Genomic DNA, 15,249 nt, shown 5'->3' on the forward strand with positions numbered 1-15,249 from the left:
CCTTGTGCGTCCGTGTGTAATGCTTAACAATATATGGTGAGTATTTCCATTTGAATTTAATACTAGCCTTTTACCGTTTACGGCAAGGAATATCCCCAATGGTTTACCTAATCTCCGAGCAGATCCTACGATGGCATGGTGCTTTCAGACCTGCAGTGGCGCCCTCTCTCCGAAAGGAGGAGGAACGCCTGCCTCACCTTTTTCTATAAAGTAGTCAACAATAATATTAACATAGACGCCAGCAATATTCTGAAGCCTGCCCAAGGGCGCACCCGGGGTAGTCACGACTTCAAATATCAACACATATTCGCACGCACCGACATCTACAAACACTCTTTTTTCCCACGCACAATTCCCGAGTGGAATGCCCTGCCTGGCACGGTTGTAAGCGCTCCCAACGTTGAGCACTTCCGTGCCAGGCAGGCGGCCTGCCCGCCCTAACCCGGGAGCCTCGATCAGCTCCCCCCTACTTTTGCCCCTCGCGGGGTCATTTGGGGGTATATATGCAGATGCAGATGCAGATGCAGATGCAGATGCATAAGATAGTACTAAGCTGGCCAAGGATTGTAGTCAGCCAAGAGGTGTACATTTGCCATGCTGGCGGTAGCCAAACACACTCCTTGTCCTAGGCCGATAGCTTTTGATACTATCTTATGCTACTGTAGGATCTGCTTGAAGATTAGGGTTTACCGACATTCCTGAAATTTGACGGTCGAAAACTTGTGACTCACTCTGTCTATTCCTTACACAGGTGGTTACAAAGGTTGCGGACATGGACACATTGGGCATCCTGGGAAGCCCCACTGGTCGTGCTGCGGCTCTACCGAGGAGAAAGCTGAGTGCACACGGCCCCCCTCCATCAGCAAACACGTCACCGTCTGAGCTCTGCGCCTGCGCACGTTCGACACGCCGCCATTTTGTTTATGACCCTATTAACCTTGTTTGTCAGTAACGTTACCTCTAACATTCTGTAATTTGTAAACTTAAGTTACTTTGGAGTCGCATGACAGAATGTTTTCTAATCTACACGGTTAGCTAATATTGTATCCTCAGATGACACGAGCGGTCTTGTGGGTAGTATTTTGAGGTAGAATGCCGGGATTTTGGATATCAAAATTATAGTATTTGATGTATTGTTTAAAGCTAGAGGGGTAATGAACATGCATTGTCACGAATATAGAAATGGTTGGAGTCCCTAAAAATGGAAGGTTGTGAATTTACGTATCTGTATGAGTAAATGGCAGGGGAATTGCTCGAGTGAAAATTCTTCTCCATATTAGTTACTAATACTTGTAGATAAATGTGTATCTTATCGCTCAATATCTTCTACTCATCGTGTACTTTTTGACGGACAAGCAATAACATTTTGTTGTGATTCTCTTGCTTTGAAACATATCTGTTTAGCATGTATCAATTATTTCAGCATATAGATTACATGGCAACATATTACGATACAGTCACAGGGCTGGATTTCAAGCAATGATATTGTATATATTTCAATCTGCTCTGTGCACAATGCTATTTTCGCTTACCTCTAACAAATACTAGCGCAATCTGAAACTACTGAAATTCACTTGCATTCCAAATGTTTAACTATATGCTAAGCATAAGAGCGTATAATAGTACATATGAGAATATTAGCAGCTCTCCAATGGCGTTGAAATGGATCTTGTATGCCACTCTGTTAGATGTAGTTTCTGGAAACTGTTGTTTGAGATTGTGTACATAAATCATTTGGCGTACAATACTGCTTATTCATAACGTTACAAACATTGGATGAATTTTGTGGTGATTTAAAAAAACGATGTTGTTCATCCGGACTGGTTTTGTGGCAGTATTGCGAAGTTTAACATGTGAATAGACCTGGAGAGTGCAAACGAATTGTTGTGTAAAGGACAGTATGAAAATCATGACAATCAACAGTGATATAAGACATATGATGAGGCTAAATTACGACATTGCTTTCTACCATTGTCAATAAAGTTATATTTGCTGGCTACAAGCGTTGCAGTCTTCTTTATGTGCTTTTCCCGCTAATATCACGCTACAACCTATGCAAACCAAGACAAAGTGTTTCTGGCTTCAACAATAACTTTCCAATGATTACGTTAGCTATCTCTTCTCAGCATTACAGCGAAAACTTGTAGTTTCTCGACTGTTAGACTTAGAGTGACGAAATGTAGCTTCTCAAACATCAGAGCGACAGCCGAATACAGCTTTCGCCTAACCTCGCTCGCCAGAAACAATCCCGGTCTTAGCCTCAAGCAAAGCCGATCCAACAGGCTGGGCGTGCCTGAGGCTAAGGCCGGACTGCAGCCTGGTGAGCGAGGTTAGCTGTCGCTCTACTGTTTGAGAGGCTATATTTCTGGATGTACGGTGTATTTGCCCCTGCAGTGTTCTTTTGGAATCCCCGCCTGTTGGCAGCTCCTGTCGGCGGGAATCTCGTGGAAGAGGCTGCTCTCGCGAGAGTACTGTCCCTTCTGCCGAGGCTTGAAGTCCAGCACCTCCAGGAGCGTCTGGTGAAGGTCGTACGGTGACGAAGACCTATTTTGGTTGACCTTGAAGTTAGCCATGATGTCGGGGTACTGATCGTTGATGCGGGGAGGCAGCGCGATGCTCATGAATGGTAAGACTGTGTCGTCCTCCGTCCCGCCCTCGGTGGCCACGTCCACGAGATCCGAGAAGACGACCACGATGGAGTTTTGCAGAAGTTGTTTGTGTTGCCAAAACTTGAGTAGGGAGGAGATGTCGGAGTCGATCGCGGCGAAGTCGGCCGCACTTCGCTGTGTTCGGGATGTTTCGTGAATGGAGGTCAGGACGAACATCAGGCCGTCGTGATATTTGTCGGTGAAGTCCCGGGTGTAGTCCAGTGTTGCTTGGTGGGCAGGGGTGGAACCTACACACGCTTCGTTTCTGCAAAAGAGGAGAATCGACAGGTCATTTCCTCACAATATATATACAAAGTCCTTTATACAACATTGAATTTTTTTTGGTCGTCGTTAAATAAATTACTATAATTGTTCTTTGAAACGTTCAATCGAATATAGTGAACCTTATCCTGAACTATCTGGTTTCCACGGCTGCATTGTGTGACTCTATTCCACCCTTTTCGGCACGAACCAAAGACTTCATCTCCAATTGAAACAACATTTTCTCTTCAGACAATATAACATTGAAGGGCTGTTTTTTCGTCAACTTTACATAACCTACTGTAGTTGTTCTTAGAAATCGGATTTTGTTTTGCTTGTAGTGAACTCTCTACATGGCTGTCTTGCCCATCCACTCCGTTCGGCGCGACCAAAGACTGCGTGTCAAGTTGAAACAACCTACCCGAAGGTTTTTTTCGCCTGTACGAGGAGGGGCCTGAGGTAGTGGTCCGTAGGTTGGTTACGGAACGCGCCCTTCTCTTTACCCCATGCACTTGGCATCTCCTCCGCTAGGAGCGTAACGTAACCAGCTGTCTTGAACTCCTTCCACAGCCAGGGGTAGTCGTCTTTGTAATAACCGAAATGTTGCTTCTCAATGTCAGCCTCTAGTTCACTTTCAACTTCACCTGTTAAGAGCAGTGAGATGCAAAAGTTAGGAGATATCATACATCAATGTAGTAATTTGATTATGCAGATGGTTTACAGATTTATACAATATATGCGTGGCTATGTACGCCCCTGACGAGCTTATATGTCACAAGTGAGAAATTCTTATAATTTACCAGTAATGAATTATGGCACTTTCACATTGTCATCTGATTATGAAAATTAGGTCTATAATCGACATCTACTAATGTTTCACTTGATATGCACTATGTTTCATAGACACAACAAAATGTGCAGACTAAGAGACTTTCTTATAATCTACTACAAACTACTGAATCATCAAAACTAAGCAATATAGGGTAATATACGAGTAATATAGGGTATATATTAGAGATTAGAAATGAACACAATCTGACCCTACCCCAAGATCGCAAACAGATATGGTACGATGGACCACGATACACAACTGTTTGTTGTCGTTTACGTTTCATAGCCGGTAGTCATGTTGTCTATCAACAATGGGATTCACACTAGATAAGGTCCGGCCGTGCATGTGTGTCCGATACAACACATCATTAATAGAAGTTGAATCAATCCTTTCACAGGACACTACAATATATATTCAGACGTTTCAGACAGCATCCATCTATTTAAGAACAATACGAAGTATTCTTTGCTCCGAAAGTCTTGGAAAGATTTATTCAACTTCTTCTATTATTATATTTTCTGGATAACTAATCTGCACAAACGTACAACACATGACTGTTCACGTATCCGCATGGCTAGTAGGTCTGTTAAGCTTTTTATGGCTTCGTTCAAAGTCTAGTTATTGAATCAACCACAGAGGCTACCTTCGAACTGGCGAAGGTTATAATTGAAGCAATGTTGCTGCCTGACCTGTCATGGCTGCTGTCATGGCGGCAGAAGTCTTCCCCACCATGTGATATTTCGGGAACTCCCTGGCCCGCAGTCCCTGCGCCAGGAAGCGGTGGGTGAGCGGCAGGTTTGTTTTGAACCTGCTCTGTGACATGGAGCCCACACACAACACGAACACGTTCACGCCTAGCGGCTTCCCGTTGCCTTTCACCTGCCGCGTCACCAGCTTGTCATTCTTTATCACCTGATAAGACATTTCCAAGGCATTCGAGATCATCATCATATCTCGGAGATAAGAAAGTGGCTTGATAACGCCTGATGAAAGCTTCGTGTATACTAAGCGGCCGACTAGCGTATAGTCACTCGCAATGACTGCACGAATTCTTCAACTATTCCTTGCTGTTAACCTTCTACAACTGTTCCTTGTATAAGGATAGAAAAAACACAATTTGCCAAATGTAAAAGTGAGTTGGGGGGTCCTCATATTTTTTCCTTTGGTTGCGCTTTTATAAAGTTGTTGCTCTTCTTGGTTGAGGGACCGGTGCGGTTGTTACAAAACATCAATAAATGCTTATTGATTTTAGGAATTACACCGGTTGTTTTAGACATTACTATGATAACGTTACCAGCACTGCGTACAGAACGGGAACAACACAGCATGTCTCGTACCTGTAAAAAGAGTCTGTAGATCGTCTTCCTGGTACTGTTGGACACCAGACGACACTCCACCTTCACGAACTCGTGCTTCATTGGGAACGAGATTTCGCCCTTTTTGCCGAGATCCTGGATCACATCCTTCGGGTTGAAACTAGGAGTAAAGGAAATACAAAATTGTCGTCAGAAAAATATAGAGAGAGACCCTACACTGAATCAAATATCGTATAAAACAAGCCCCATCTCGTTGGGACTTCTCCCTTACACCAAAAGCTATCTCGAGCTCCTACCAAAAGATAAATTTAAAGACCATATCATGTCATGTCCAGGACAAACGATACTAAAATGAAAGTTCTGCTGCAGTACCAAGGTCGCACCCCGGGGACTCCAGTCGACCCTGACCTTTGTCTTCCCAACAACTACCCACGTGACAAATGTCATCACAACTCATCCAGGATCTTAAGTTAAGCTGACCACATGTATCCGAAAGCACTGACAGGCAGACGGACAATCACACATAGACACACACACACGAACGAGCACCAAAAACAATACCATGATGGTAAAGAATCGTTACGAAGAAGATGTATTTGTAGCTACCCATATGTTTTGCAACTCTGTCGCGGAATCATAATTTTACATCAGATTCCGTTTTTGTACGCAACTATTCAATCGATAATGGACATATCAGAACAATGTTGCCCCGGGCGAGTTGCTTTGTGGGATTGATAACGTAATAACTATCCTCTTTCTACAGTTTAAACTTGACAACCCTCACGTGATATCGTGGTCCATTTTGCGTGAGAACGCCTGGTACCGACAGTCGAGCTTCTCCCAGCCTTCTGCCTGCAGCCTGGCCATGTCAACCTCGTCAGGGGAGACAATACAATTTAGTTACGACTTGTTTCATGGATGATCATGATTGGCTGCTACTTATTGAGCTCCTATTATGATTTGTTTCCAAACATATGGGACATCGTAGCCCTTTTGTAACGCATGATGCGTTGCCTTATCGCACACTGAGACCTCCATTTCTCAATATTGACTCGACCTTGTTGGAAAAAAGCTATACGGCTAAATCAAACTAAGGAGTCTAAATAAGGCACCAATCTTAACTAACTGAATCAGTATATGTACCATAAAATGGCGGGTGCTATACAGTATAGTCGAACTCACGCATATGACGTTATAGAAGCTATTTCTCTGTTTTTCTTTCACTCTCTGACCTTCTCCATTGATTCTGTCCTGCGTGTGTTGATGTAAGATGAGGATAGATATAAACAATCAGTTTTGAACTTGGCATGTTCACCTTAATGGTGCCGTCCTCTAAGGTGATGTAGTTGTCTCCCATGTTGGGTGGACACATCTCCTCCGGTTCTTCTGTTCCCTTCTCTTCCGTTTCTTCCTCCGCGTCCGCCGAGTCCGCGTCCTTTGGAACTTTTAAGATGTTTTTGGGATGCCGGTAAGGTTCGTCTTCATCGGCTTCGTCCTCGCCGTTGGGGACATCATCGTTCTTTTCTTCGACTTGGGCCTCGGACTGCGTGACCCACGGCAGACTGGAGAACACCACGATGATCAGGATGGTGACGAGTAGGCAGACGTGCCGGGATCTCATGCGGGCCATTTCTCGCGTCTTTCTACATGTCATTACACAGGAATATGGCCAGAAATCACTTTACATGTATGTCAATGCCGAGCAGTCATGTGCGTTTTAAAAGTGTGGTAGATTCTGTAATATTATGAAATCAAACAGTTGCATGATAAGAAGAAATTTGACATGTCCCTGTCCTTTTGCCTGGTGCATCTAGATAAAATGATAGACAACATCCATCTCTATGGATTCCAAAACAAGATTCGATCTAAAAAGAAAAGTATCAACTTACTTGTGTCAAATTGTAGAGCCGGAAAGTAAAAATAAATTTCTTCCTCCAACAATTTGAACCGATATTAAACGGAGTCCTCTTTTGAGCTGAGTGAACAGCTCACATAATATGTTTTATTATTTTGCAAAATCTACAAGGCAACTATTTAGCTCCACGTACCCGTTCATCTTCAATCCGCGCTCGACACGTCAGCAATCACCAATCACTGACTGCCAAGCCGTGTGCGATGTTTATGTTTTTTTAATGTCTGTATCCAGGGGTTTTCCAAACTAAACCAGGAATTGTTACCAGGGCCTCAAATATACTATTCTACTACATACTAGTACACTTAACACGTCATACTCAACCAATCAGAAACTGCCATGGCACTCACGTGTCCTGTTTATGGTCAAAACATTCTCAATAACGCAAAACACAATTCTCACAAACAGTCATGATGTACTGGTGTCTTGTGATAATGTTTTGAATATTAAATCATCATTTTTCCACGTGCACGGGTGTAATACATATTCTGATGGTTGAATTAAGAGTCATAAGTGGTCAAGTTAACAAATATATATTAGCCCTCTGCTTGACTGTCACTATCTCTGCAATTCGAAGTTATGACCGATACTGGAAAAATCCCTCGCTCTGTCGACCTCAACCTGGTTTAAATTGAGGACTTGCACTACAATGGGTTTTTCAAAGACAGCTACTCAAATTCCTCACAAGAAGCTTCTTTTCTTCAGTGTAACCTGATTAAGAGTGATTAAAACATGAGTTGGAATCACAGTCCTATAACGTTTCATATCATTCCGTACTTTTTCGTCGTCCTTGTAAAGTTGTTGTCTTCATCAACATGGGGCTGTTTAACAACAATTTGAATTCCGGCTGTGTGCATGCACAATGTAGCATTCTAGACATGTTATATCCACCCAAATTGTTGTTACTTCATTAATATTCCAAGGAAATGTCAAATTGACTGAACGAACAAATAACCTAACCAGCATCCAGTTCCATGCAATAGAATGATCTTCAAAGCAACAACTGCGAAATATGCTTTATCAACGCCAGTGAATGAGATAGCCTAAATAAAAACCGTTCGGTTGAAGAATATCAGTTGTTAAGACAGGGAGAGCGAAGGGGGTACATTTTTTTACAAGTTCTGAAGTTAAAAGACTACTTACACGAACATGAGCATATCTGTAAGATGGTCGCGGTAACGTTACCGAGCCGTTGTGTCTTGAGGTAGAAACGTTTTACACCGTCCGATTAGTGATGTTTTGACTAACTGTTGAAACATGTCAACATTATCGCTTACGTAGGATCCGGTTGTGTCACGTGTATGATACAAGGTTGCGTGTTAAATCATACCATCAATGGCCACAGTCACATTGTATGCATTTCAACATTGTACATTTCGTGCTGTCGTTAGAAACTAGATAAACCATGCATTCGCAGTTCGTTCGTTTATTTGCGCACGTGTTCCATTGTCCTAAACCTTATACCCCACCTCTTGGGCAGTATTGAACATAAACCGGACATCGCGTTGAAGATCCCTTACTGTAAGGATTACATGAACCGCCAGATGTCGCCACTGTCATGCAAAGCAACTGTCACTGAGGTCTTTGCATCGAATGATTTTTCTTGCCACAAACCAGAGTGTTACTGAAGACAATCTTTAGAAGAATGGCCGTTGATAGCATCATGAATTTTCCGCACATTATCACCTTGCGATCCATTTAAAAAAAGCTGCAAATTTGGAGCAAACACGGTAAAACTGCGATCTGCCCTCCCCACTACTGTGTCGCGATGAGCCATTTAGAGGACCCTTAGTTGTGCCTCTTGTGTTTTATAAGGTGCCTAGTCTAAACGCAGCACAACCAAAGCATAGATAGTAACATTACAGCCACTACAAGAATATAAAATGACATCCAGTCGTATTTATAATAATTGACAATATCGCGCTTAAGTTTTTATGGATCACAGGGCAGTTTGATTGCCCCGAAGTTTATATTTTTCTAAGGCTATGTTTAATTTTCAACGGTCACCTAAAGCACCGGTGTGGTCAGGTCATACGGAGGTCACTGTACAAAGTATCATGGCATGTCGCAGCTGAAGTTGTTTGTTGTTTTGAAAGATTTCTGACTTCTCTGCTCTACTCCCCTGCATCGTTCAGCAACATGAATGCAATCAGAACTTTCAGACGCACATTTATTGGTGGGTATATGAAGATTTTCGACGAAGGATGGAGCAAGGCGAAACAACGAATGAAAACGGCGATAAAACCAGGACCAGGATTCGATATAGGGTAAGCATATGCATTATCTGCACTATTTATGCAGAAGGCAGTTCATGAGCAATTAAGACATTAATATCTCACTGGGCGCCTGTGTTGATAGAAAAATTCAAATTCGCAGACAGATAGAACATTATCATTTAGTCATGACACCATCTCAGTAACGTTAACATGTTAAATACTGTAAATGCAGAAATGTTCGCGGTGGATTAATGTTCGCGGTTTTCGCGGTGACCACTTCACCGCGAATTTAAAACCACCGCGAACATTTTTCTATTATGATATTAGATTGCAGTGTATGGTGTTACCGCGAACTTAAATCCACCGCGAAAAGTCCTTTTTCCGGCTACCGCGAAATTAAATCCCCGCGAACTTAAATACATTTACAGTACTAAATATTTTGGACTGATGAACCAAGTCCTTGGATGAACAGATCAAATTCTACTAATTTTAATCCGATGATTGAACTGATGCTTGTATTTTCAGCTGAGACAGCAGAAAAGAGCATGCCTGTCAACATAGTTCTACTTGTTAAAGTTTAGAAGTTGCGATGGGATTGTCTGCAGCATACAGTTCATTGATACATTGTGTTGTTATTTTGTTTATGCCTATATGTGGCACAACGATAACATGCCTATCAACAACTATGACATAATGATAAATGGGAGAAGCTATGATAGGGCATACAGTTCATTGATGACGTGTTGTTATTTTGTTTCTGTTCATAGCTGGGACAATCCCAACATGCCCATCAACAACTACGACATCGTAATAATCGGAGGAGGTGTGATGGGCTGGTCAACAGCCTACTGGCTCATGCACAAGGTACCCAGGAAAGCGCGCGGGAAAATCGGACTCAACGTTCTCGTTGTGGAGAAAGATCCCTCTGTAAGTACAGTGATACTCGACATCATCATCATCATCATCATCATTGGTCGACGTGATCACACATGTTCGCACATGTTTACACACGATGGGGTTATACCGCCCCTTACGGGGTGACATACCCTTTTGCTGGATTCAGTGATACAGTAACTGTAAATCCATGTTCTTGTTTTTTCACAGAAGAAAAGAAAAGGTAGCCCAAGTGCCAGCCTCCGTAGTGACTGCTGGCTGAATCCTTTAACTTGCTAAACCATGGAGGAGAACTTCCCGGAGAAGCCAAAAGATTAAGCCAGCAGTCACTACAGAGGCTAGCACTCGGGCTAAGGAAAAGGAGGCTTTTGTGATATTGAAACAATCTTGCAGTACCGTATAGTACATATAATACAAGGGTGACATATTTATGGTGTCATAAAATTGTAGTGAAGAGCTTACTCCAAAAACGGGGCAAATAAAGCCACTATGAAAGTTACAAGACTAACAGTAAGTATAGTCAGAGGCTAGAGGTGAGAAATTTAGCTAAAACTCTCCTTTATTCCCACAGTACACCAGAGCATCCACAGTGCTATCTGTGGGGTCCATCAGACAACAGTTCACCCTGCCTGAGAACATCAACATGTCCATGTTCTCCTCTCACTTCATCCGCAACATCCGCGAGTACCTCAGTGTGTACGAGGAGGACCCACCAGACGTGCAATTCAACCCACAGGTCAGGAAACAGACCTTCTTAGCGTACATGAGTACTCAGCTGCCCAGCTACAAGAAAAATGCTGTGTGGAAAATGCAATGGCTTGATTCCTGAGAAGTTTGAAGTTCTGGTGCTTGTGAAACACTTCATTAGCAATTTAAACAAATGCATGGGAGTATCTGAAAAGCTGTAGACAACCTTTCTGTGTACTATCTCAGGCATTTACATCTAGACCAATGTTTGGGCCTTGTTTGGAGTCATGGCATATGGCATAAGGATTATTTAGGACAGATAGACATCCTGTTTCTTACTCTGGAAATGGCTGATTTCTTAACACATTTCTGTGGTTTAGGGTTACCTGTTTTTGGCAACAGCAGAAGGGGCGGAGCAATTGAAGCAAGCACATGACACGCAAATGTAAGTATCCACTCTATGTGTCAATACGTTGTTACCGTAGTCTGTTTTGATTGTCATTTACGTTTGATTTTATACCTTTGAATCATTTCTTTTAAAATTCGTCTTATTATTGACCACTCATGCTTTGCGCAGATTCCAATAACTAGAGTATTTTGCTAACTATTGAAGAAAAGAAATAAACATTATTCTCCCCATTACAGAGCACTAGGTGCCAAAGTGAGACTGTTCACCAAGAGACAACTGGAAGTCAAATTCCCATGGCTCAACACTGAGGGCATTGAGTTGGGTAACTATGGTACGTAGGGAAACCTTTACAGCTTTTCATCTCATCCTTGAAAGCTTTAGAGTTCTACAGTCTAGATAAAAACAGGTGAATGACAAGATGAGATAATCTATGTAGTCTCTGAGATGTAATTATTATAGCAGTAACAGTGCCCCAGTCTACGTCTGTTATTGCTAGAAATGAGAAGTACTGCAGAGCTTGCCAAAATGGTGAGGTGAGCTGATATTGTTTGTTATGGAAAAGCAGGGTAAGAAAAGGTCCTTAGAATTGTACATTATAAATGATGAGATGGTCAAAAAATGAGATGGTCAACATAGGTACCATTGCACAATATATTCTTAAGAAAAACATGAAATGTTGTCCTTAGGAATGGAGAACGAAGGCTGGTTCGACCCGTGGCTGCTGCTCATGGCACTGAAGAAGAAGGCGATCTCGCTGGGCGTGGACCACTGTCACGGGGAGGTCACAGATCTGATCGTGGAGGCCAAACCTGGCGTAGTGGAGGGCAGGCTTTGTAAGAGGCTAACACATGTAAAGGTGGGGCAGGCTCTGTAAGAGGCTAACACATGTAAAGGTAGGGCAGGCTCTGTAAGAGGATAACACATGTAAAGGTAGGGCAGGCTCTGTAAGAGGCTAACACATGTAAAGGTAGGGCAGGCTCTGTAAGAGGCTAACACATGTAAAGGTAGGGCAGGCTCTGTAAGAGGCTAACACATGTAAAGGTAGGGCAGGCTCTGTAAGAGGCTAACACATGTAAAGGTAGGGCAGGCTCTGTAAGAGGCTAACACATGTAAAGGTAGGGCAGGCTCTGTAAGAGGCTAACACATGTAAAGATAGGGCAGGCTCTGTAAGAGGCTAACACATGTAAAGGTAGGGCAGGCTCTGTAAGAGGCTAACACATGTAAAGGTAGGGCAGGCTCTGTAAGAGGCTAACACATGTAAATTTAGGGCAGGCTCTGTAAGAGGCTAACACATGTAAAGGTAGGACAGGCTCTGTAAGAGGATAACACATGTAAAGATAAGACAGACCTATCTGAGTGCTCTTGCCTTGTTTCCATTGGCATCTTTGTGTTTGTAAATAGAATGTATGAATGTATGAATGAATGAATGAATGAATGAGAATAAGGTTTTTTTGGTTTAACAGAAAAATTGTGAAAAAGAAGCTGTGGAAGGATTGGCATAAAATTTGGCAGGATACTAAAAATTTACCCACTATTAGAATAAGTTTGAAACTTTGGAGATATAATTTAAAATCCTCTGGTAACAAGTATGACTCCTGTGTGACAGTAGAAACAATCAGCCATAGTTCCAGACATAACAATGATGACTTCCTTGTCCTGCAGGTAAAGATGCCCAACAGCATACAGTACCAGAATGTCAAGGCTGGCCACTTCATCAACACGGCTGGTCCCTGGGCTCAGGACATAGCCAGAATGATCGGGATTGGCCAGGAGGACCCCATGGGTCTGGACTGGGAGCTACAGGCGCCGCTTCCTGTTGAGCCGCGCAAGAGGTACGTGTACGTGTTCCACTGTCCGCAGGGCCCCGGGCTGGACTGCCCCCTCATCGTGGATCCGTCGGGAACCTACGTCAGGAGAGAGGGGCTCGCTGGGAACTACCTGTGTGGGAAGTCACCGGAGGAGGTCAGTGATGCTGATTTTTAATGATTACAGAAACAGCTTTAATCTTATTCCAAATAGCAGTTACTCAAGTAACTGGATATAATGTTCCAAAACCATATCCAGTTGCTTGAGTAATTGCTATTTGGGTTTCTCATTACCTGGATATCTAACCTTGCCTTTATCTTCCAGAAAAATCTATTTCATGAGTATCTACAATACATACAAACTAATGTCAGTTCTGTGAAGTGGAACAAAACATGCATTGTAGGAAATAGACTTGTAGATTCAACATTGTTGCAAGGTGGTGTGTATCAGAATAAAGGATTTGGTTATACCACCTATCTGTTTTCTTTAGTATTACATATGTCGTTAGGTCCAAACAGACCATGCATTGATGTCTGATTGTGGTTTCAGCATGAGGAACCAGATGCCAAACATTTGGAAGTGGACTACGACTACTTTAACGAGACCATTTGGCCAAAACTGGCACACAGGGTCAAAGCTTTCGAGGAAATCAAGGTATGAAAAACAGTGAAAAAGTGGGTGGTTGAAAACCTGTAGATGACAGGGGTGAATGTACTGGCAATATTGTACATTTTGAGCAAAAGTTTTGTAAATATTTTAAATTTTTTTCAAATATCAGCTCTCTGTCAAAGTGAGGTCACACTTGCTTGTTTGTTTGTTTGTTTATTTTGATCTCCAATTAGAGTTACAGTTACAGCTTTCATTTGAAATCCTGGACAACATCACTTACGGTAATGATGTGCTTGGCTGTAGCTTGTAAGAGAATTCCATGACCCTGACCACTGAAAGGCAGCAGACTTAATAATCTGGTTTGCATCAAATGTTGCTAAGCACATAGTGTTAGAGTAGATTTCTCGCCACTGTCAGTAGACATGCATGCGCAGCCCAGAGTCCAAAGGTACAGTGCACACTAGCAGTCTAGATGTAGAGGCTCATACTGATCATCACAGCCCAAAAAAGGTCTCTGGATGTGCTTTTTAGTGTCAAACTTACATCATGCCACTACCCCACCCCCCACTCACAGCTACGGATGGCCTGGGCCGGGTACTATGACTACAACACAGTGGATCAGAACGCCATTATCGGCACACACCCCATCTACGACAACCTCTACCTCGCCAATGGTTTCAGCGGACACGGAATCCAACAAGCACCGGCAGTTGGGAGAGCCGTGGCCGAACTGCTATTGGACGGAGAATTCAAGACACTCGATCTCTCCAGATTTGGTTTTGAGAGATTTTTACGAAATGAACCAATCAGGGAAAAGAACATAGTGTAGTGATTCAGTGGACTGTCTGAACAAGTCTGTTACATAATATTGAAAAAGCTGCTAAATAAATTAATAAGGAAATAATTTGAAAATACAAAACCTTAAACATTAATACACTGGTATACAATGTACCAATAAACCCAGGTACATGTATAGCATATCATTGGACAACTTGTGCTACCACCCAAAATACCTGCTCTATGCTCTGCATATGATGTACTAGTGCTGATCTTGGCTGTAGGATCATGCCTTTAACTTTTATGATGTTTTATTATTATGTGTATGGAATTGATAGGAGACACCTTCTCATTGATTTGTATCAAAATATGTGGAAACTTGATGATCATGATAAGTATCATCAGTGTCAATATATTTACACCATACATTTTTTTAAACTATTGATGATTACTAGAAAGTGTGAATTGAATTGTGACAATTCCTACCTGAATAGATACAAGTGAATCATTAACGCTAGTTCACCTTTATCCGTAGGGTAACCTATATCCGTTCTTTTTAAGAACAATGTATTTAGGGAAATCAATTCGACAGATGATGGCTTCAAACTGCAACATTTTGAAAATAGTACAATTTGAAACTACCGTCCATTGACTTGATATCCCTGGATACCCTGTTTAGCAACACAACGGATATAGGTTACCCTGAGGATAAAGGTGAACTAACATTATACATTTTTTTAAACTATTGATGATTACTAAAAAGTGTGAATTGAATCGTGACAATTCCTGCCTGAAAAGATACAAGTAAATTATTACCTTATACTTTGTGAACTTTACTCCCAAGGCCAGCCCTTTATGATAGCCATGTCGACTACTTGGGTT

The 15,249-nt window shown here is 42.3% G+C and overlaps 4 protein-coding genes across 6 annotated transcripts in view; 2 read left to right on the top strand and 2 right to left on the bottom strand.

Moving 5' to 3' along the window:
• Positions 1-2,048, top strand: part of LOC118421458 (tripartite motif-containing protein 45-like) — a 34,025-nt gene extending 31,977 nt beyond the window's left edge. The window contains exon 7 of one of the 3 annotated variants that reach the window (XM_035828756.1): positions 752-2,048. In XM_035828756.1, the coding sequence (XP_035684649.1) occupies positions 752-882 (131 nt within the window). In that variant the 3' untranslated portion in view covers positions 883-2,048. The remainder of the gene's footprint in view (positions 1-751) is intronic. The other 2 variants (XM_035828759.1, XM_035828757.1) reach the window with 2 other exon arrangements.
• Positions 2,049-2,243: 195 nt separating this feature from the next.
• LOC118421459 lies at positions 2,244-4,650 on the bottom strand. The gene is made up of 3 exons (XM_035828760.1): positions 4,431-4,650; positions 3,331-3,553; positions 2,244-2,913 (listed from the first exon to the last, which is right to left on the bottom strand). The coding sequence occupies exons 1-3, from the start codon at positions 4,561-4,563 to the stop codon at positions 2,358-2,360; spliced, it is 912 nt and encodes a 303-aa protein (XP_035684653.1). The 5' UTR covers positions 4,564-4,650; the 3' UTR covers positions 2,244-2,357.
• Positions 4,651-4,819: 169 nt separating this feature from the next.
• LOC118421802 lies at positions 4,820-8,229 on the bottom strand. Its single transcript, XM_035829302.1, has 5 exons — positions 8,113-8,229; positions 6,373-6,700; positions 5,842-5,930; positions 5,079-5,217; positions 4,820-4,831 (listed from the first exon to the last, which is right to left on the bottom strand). The coding sequence occupies exons 1-5, from the start codon at positions 8,124-8,126 to the stop codon at positions 4,820-4,822; spliced, it is 582 nt and encodes a 193-aa protein (XP_035685195.1). The 5' UTR covers positions 8,127-8,229.
• Positions 8,230-8,982: 753 nt separating this feature from the next.
• LOC118421517 (FAD-dependent oxidoreductase domain-containing protein 1-like) lies at positions 8,983-14,478 on the top strand. Its single transcript, XM_035828831.1, has 9 exons — positions 8,983-9,236; positions 9,953-10,112; positions 10,651-10,815; positions 11,147-11,211; positions 11,412-11,506; positions 11,862-12,031; positions 12,838-13,137; positions 13,531-13,635; positions 14,165-14,478. Exons 1-9 carry the CDS (start codon positions 9,109-9,111, stop codon positions 14,417-14,419), a joined length of 1,443 nt encoding a protein of 480 aa, XP_035684724.1. The 5' UTR covers positions 8,983-9,108; the 3' UTR covers positions 14,420-14,478.
• Positions 14,479-15,249: the final 771 nt, after the last annotated feature.

This window comes from Branchiostoma floridae, chromosome 8 (genome assembly GCF_000003815.2).
Source record: "Branchiostoma floridae strain S238N-H82 chromosome 8, Bfl_VNyyK, whole genome shotgun sequence".
In the NCBI taxonomy this organism is placed as follows: domain Eukaryota; kingdom Metazoa; phylum Chordata; class Leptocardii; order Amphioxiformes; family Branchiostomatidae; genus Branchiostoma; species Branchiostoma floridae.

Bases quoted from the DNA above. Each gene is read 5' to 3' on its own strand.
- LOC118421459 (XM_035828760.1), bottom strand. From the start codon at position 4,563: ATGTCACAGAGCAGGTTCAAAACAAACCTGCCGCTCACCCACCGCTTC. The intron at 3,554-4,430 runs GTCAGGCAGCAA...TGCTCTTAACAG, and splicing joins CATGACAGCAGCCATGACAG to GTGAAGTTGAAAGTGAACTA. The intron at 2,914-3,330 runs GTAGGTTGTTTC...CCTCTTTTGCAG, and splicing joins CAGGCGAAAAAAACCTTCGG to AAACGAAGCGTGTGTAGGTT.
- LOC118421802 (XM_035829302.1), bottom strand. The intron at 5,931-6,372 runs GTGAACATGCCA...TCCCCTGACGAG, and splicing joins TAGAGGACGGCACCATTAAG to GTTGACATGGCCAGGCTGCA. The intron at 5,218-5,841 runs GTGAGGGTTGTC...CTTTACTCCTAG, and splicing joins AAAATGGACCACGATATCAC to TTTCAACCCGAAGGATGTGA.
- LOC118421517 (XM_035828831.1), top strand. From the start codon at position 9,109: ATGAATGCAATCAGAACTTTCAGACGCACATTTATTGGTGGGTATATG. The intron at 11,507-11,861 runs GTACGTAGGGAA...TGTTGTCCTTAG, and splicing joins CATTGAGTTGGGTAACTATG to GAATGGAGAACGAAGGCTGG. The intron at 13,138-13,530 runs GTCAGTGATGCT...TTGTGGTTTCAG, and splicing joins GTGGGAAGTCACCGGAGGAG to CATGAGGAACCAGATGCCAA.